Source organism: Nicotiana sylvestris, chromosome 2, assembly GCF_000393655.2.
Source record: "Nicotiana sylvestris chromosome 2, ASM39365v2, whole genome shotgun sequence".
In the NCBI taxonomy this organism is placed as follows: domain Eukaryota; kingdom Viridiplantae; phylum Streptophyta; class Magnoliopsida; order Solanales; family Solanaceae; genus Nicotiana; species Nicotiana sylvestris.
This window is the reverse complement of record NC_091058.1, coordinates 119,490,594-119,495,614: the sequence shown is the minus strand read 5'-3', so window position 1 is coordinate 119,495,614 and position 5,021 is coordinate 119,490,594. Positions and strand designations below refer to the sequence as shown.

General features: G+C 37.5%; 1 protein-coding gene across 1 annotated transcript; it reads right to left on the bottom strand.

Moving 5' to 3' along the window:
• Positions 1–2,627: 2,627 nt before the first annotated feature.
• LOC138885494 (uncharacterized) lies at positions 2,628–3,188 on the bottom strand. Its single transcript, XM_070166448.1, has one exon. It carries the CDS (start codon positions 3,186–3,188, stop codon positions 2,628–2,630), a length of 561 nt encoding a protein of 186 aa, XP_070022549.1.
• Between the last annotated feature and the right edge of the window lie 1,833 nt (positions 3,189–5,021).

Sequence of the window (5,021 nt, the reverse complement as noted above, 5' to 3'; positions counted from 1 at the left end):
CTTCTGATCATGGGAGCTTTATATTTAGTAGTGATGATGTGAGTTAATCTATAATTCTGAGTTTGAGTGGTTGTGTGTGGGTTCGAAATCAGAAAGTTAAAAGTAGATATGAGATATGTAATTCGTAAGGTTAATTTAGGCAATCCATTTTCGTCCAGCATCCTTAATTCTCGAGTTTCAATTCTCATATGTGGTCACGTTAGTGTTTAATCAAAGTTCATGAGTCAGCATTTTAATAAAAATGAGTCATAGTAGGGAATTTGAAATTTGAACTAGTATGCACCATGTTTGAAATTGTGATCATAGGCAGTTTACGTGGGTCATGAAATCTGAAATCAGTTGCTTTCCAACTCATGTTTAATGTTGCATTGAATTTATTTTACTGGCTAGTTAATTTTAGTAGTAGATTCATCAGATTTGTGTTCTTAATTAAATTGAAATTCCATTTAGTGTAAAAGACAAGGCTTAACATGCTAGTCCCTAAACGTTTGGGCCTCAGGATAATTGATGCACGGCCCAGGCCAGTTTTTGCCCCTTTCTCATTTAGGCCTGGGCCAAGGTCTGTTTTGACCGATTTTATGGTGTATATCTGGTTTTAAATTCCCTCTGCTGGGCTCATATGGAGCCCAATAGTCGGATGTTGGTGAAAAAATATTACTTAGTTTGCATCAGTCCAGTAACAAATTAATTAGGGCCTTTCTTTTATTTTAGAGACAAATTAAGTAGAAAACTATAGATTGCTCTAGGTTTGCACTTTAAAATAATAAAACGGGATGAGCCTCGCTAAACAAAACACATAAATTGTGGGGCCCTTCATAATTGTATATATTAAAATACTTAGATTTCGGGACGGGCCGTTTAGCGAATTTCACTGCCTTCCCCAAAATAATAACGCGTTAGTCTCTTCAGGTGCGTATTTTAATAACATTACCTCCCTAAACTCGGGTGCACATTTATGTGACCCAAATCCAAATCCCAACGATATTAAAGTATGTCTAAAAACCACGGGTGCATTTATGTGACGTGGTTCAAGACCTTTTTAATGACGTTGCAATTTTCTTTAAAAAATGAATAAAAGCGGTTAAGGTTAAAATTTGCACATAGGTTCATAATTGTTAAAATCAGATAATTTAAGCCAAATATAATAGTTGAGCGACCGTGCTAGAACCACGGAACTCGGGAATGCCTAACACCTTCTCCCGGGTTAACAGAATTCCTTACTCAGATTTCTGGTTCGCGGACTGTAATACAGAGTCAATCTTTTCCTCGATTCGGGATTCAACCGGTGACTTGGGACACCATAAATCTCCCAAGTGGCGACTCTAAATCTTTAATAATAATTCTCGTTTCGATTGTCCTTTAATTGGAAAAACTCCCTTATGCCCTTGTGGGTGTAGGTAAAAAGGTAGGTGTGACAGGGGTTAGTCTTAGGAACCCAAACTAGTTTGGGTCCCTTTTTATAGGCAAAAGGATGAATCAAGTTCTTTTTATCCCAACTTGGTAGCCTATTCTTCCCTTGAACAAATTCTTTTTTCTTTTAACTTGCCTTTTCTTTGCAGTGCATACACTTTTATAGTGACCAATTTTACCACAATGTGTGCAAATCTTGTTCTCAGGAAGTGTGTGATACTTGCTTTTGGAATCCCACTTAGATGCAGAGTGCCCAAAGCCAAGTCCTCTTCTATTGCTATTATGGTGTTCTTGTAGCCATGAAAGTGCATCGGAGGACCTGTTCCATTTACAAGTTCTGTATAGCTCATGCTTGACCTTGCTTAGATCCTCCATTAGGATTTTTACCTTCTTATCTCTTTTGTATAACTCATCTTTTATTTTTCCTACATTTTCTTCTCGGGTGAGTTGTGTATGATCATCTGTCTTTTTACCTGTTCCTAATTTCAGTTTTAGATTTTCGGATCTAAGTTCTAGGATAGTTGTGTCAAGTTTATGAATCTGGTTCTTCAACACAACATTTTCACTTTCAGTTTCACTAGCCCTAAGTTTCAAGTTTTTGCACTTAGCTTTTAAAACCACACATTCTTTTTACAGTTGTTCCTTTTCTTTATTTACATCCTCAAATTCATCAATTAGCTCTGGTAGCAACTCAAATAACCTTTCTTTAGATAAAAATTTAATATTGTCTTTGAGATAAAAGACTCTTACCTCAGTTTCTTCATCAGATTCTCCAATGGCTATAAGTGTTCGTTCATCATCATCATCATTTGAGCTTTCACCTGAGCTTTCTCCCTAAGCAGCGACCATAGCCTTGGTTGATCCTTTGTTGTTGCTTTTCCTGGGTTGAACACGTTCCTTTTTCATATTCCTCCATTCAGCTCTTTCGTTCTTCCATTCAATTTCCCACAAAGGACAGTTCTTGATGTGGTGATCGGTCTTTCCACACTTGTAGCAACCATCATTAGTTTGTTTCTTAGGAGATTTTGACTTGCTATAGCTTTCACTTCTTGAAAAACCCATTCCTCTCCTCAAGCATTTCTTGAAGTCCTTGGTGATCATAGTCATTTCATCATCTTCCAAACCATCAGTGATTCTAAGTGTCAAGCTCCTTTCCTTCTTAAGTACATCCATCTTCATGGTTTGTCTCCTAAGTTCATACGCAGTGAGATTTCCAATTAATTCACACAGTGGGAGAGTAGCAATATTCTTTGATTCCTGGATGACAGTGATTTTTCTCTCCCAAGTGATAGGCAAAAAATAGTCAGTATCTTCTCGACTCTCTCTTCTTCAGGAATAATCCTTCCAAGATATTTTAGCTCATTTGTCAGTATAGTGAACCTTGTGCACATTTCTTGAATGGTTTCTCCTTCCTTCATAGCAAAGATCTGATACTGAGAGTACAGTAGAGTTTCTCTGGATCTCTTCACCTGAGGTGTTCCTTCGTGAGCCACTTGCAGTGTGTCCCAAATTTGCTTAGCAGTGGCATAGCCTTGGATTCTGTTGTACTCATTTGGACCAAGTCCACAAACAAGCCATTTCTTAGCTTTAGCATTCTTCTCCCACTTATTCAAGTCCTCAACAGTAAAATCCGCTCTTGTCTTTGGCACATCTACTCCTTTAGCATTTTTCTTCAAGGTAGCCAATGGATCATCAGTGACAATGTCCCATAGCTCATAGTCCTCTCCTATAATGTGATCTCTCATCCCGTTTTTTCCACAAAGAGTAGTATTAGCCATTAAAGAGTGGTGGCCTAGCAGTGGATTGCCCTTCTCAGTTTCCAGGTGGTGCCCTCATCTTGATCTTCTCCTAGGGTGTTAGCCCCTTTAATGATAACCTGCTCTGATACTAATTGATGTATTCTACTTCAGTACCACACAGGGGGGGGGTTGATTTGTGTGTTGTTCAATCTTTCACGTGCATAGATTATAGAAGGAGCTGGTTCTTTTATGTGTTCCTTATACTACTGTTGCAAAATAATAAATGTGAAAAGTAAAGAACATAAGTATTTTTATGAGGAAAACACCTAGCTCAAAAGGTGAAAAAATCATGACCTACTGCTCAGTTGGATTTTCCTTAATACTTAACTAAATCACTGAGCCAAGACAACATTTACAAAATTCTTTGTAAACCTAAGGATTACCTCTAGTGCCTTTGTGGTAACCAGCCTCTAGCTGTTGCGACAATTTCAAGTTAACTCTAACTTAAATATAACACTCAGAGTACCCAATACAATTGCTTCTAGATAAAGCAAAAATACAATTTGAAACACCTACTACAAAGAAACTAGAGTAAAAGGCAGACACTTGTAACTAGCTCTTTTATCTTGTTCATGTAGCTTCAGGTTCCCACACTTGAATCACACAAAACGTGATTGCAAAATGCCTTGCTATTTTGTTCTCAACTCACGTTTAACTTTAGTATTTGTGCATACCTAAAAAATGAGAACATCTTGCCATTTATTGAGTTAGTAGAATAGGAAATAAACAGAGTTCTAATCCTATACTCTTCCATGGTGGACGAGTCTAGCCATCTTCAACTTCTAATTCTTCCCTTATCTAGGATAGAGTTCTTTCGAGTAAGGAATCCTTCTCCTTATCATTTATGCAACCTTTTCAATTAGGAAATATCAGATATAACCACTTAAGCTTATCTCTTTCACGTACATGCCTTGTGCTTGAATTTGCCAGTGTCTGTTGTCACGACCCAAACCGATGGGTCGCGACGGGCACCTGGTACCTTACTTAACCAAGTACCAATATAACGTATCTTTCTTATTACATCATCATGTGTAAGTGGGCCAACATGGCCACAACTCTTAATGTATAACTATAAGTGGGAAAGCACTGTATCAATGAACCATCTTTCTTAAACATGAATACATATGGGTAGTCAAGGCCTTTGACATGCTGTACAAAATGACTCTAAGAGTGTTTGACATCAAATGGGACATGATACCATCCTACCCATAAGTCTGTAGCAAAATTCTAACACAATGACTCATAGACTCGACTGCACTCCAAATAAGGTGGAGTCTTACCGATCCTTCGCTGAATGATAACCTCATCAACTATGAGGGCTTGTCAAACTGATTTTATATACCTACATGCATCAATGTAGTGTCCCCAACAAAGGATGTCAGTATGAATAATGTACCGAGTATGTAAGACATATAAATAAGTATATAAAAGACATGGAAGAAACATGGAGTACATGACTCAACCTGTAGGTCTGGATAACTCTGTAAATCATGAAATACTTATAGTGTCATGCATATGCATATGAATGTCATGCCGTGCATAGGTACATGTGTTCATAATATCATCAAGCCTTTGAGGGAATTCCATCATATCACTCAGCCAATGTGGGCAAAATCATCAAGGTATACCAGCTGATTAGGTAGTGGTGCGTATATAACGTCGTAACCTTTTCCCATATCCCATATACATACATATATACATATATATATATATGCGTATATAATGCCATATGGTCATGAGTCAATGTACATGTATAAATGAATGCAATGCATGAGTAATACGTCAATAAAATCTCTTGGAATGTCATAAAAC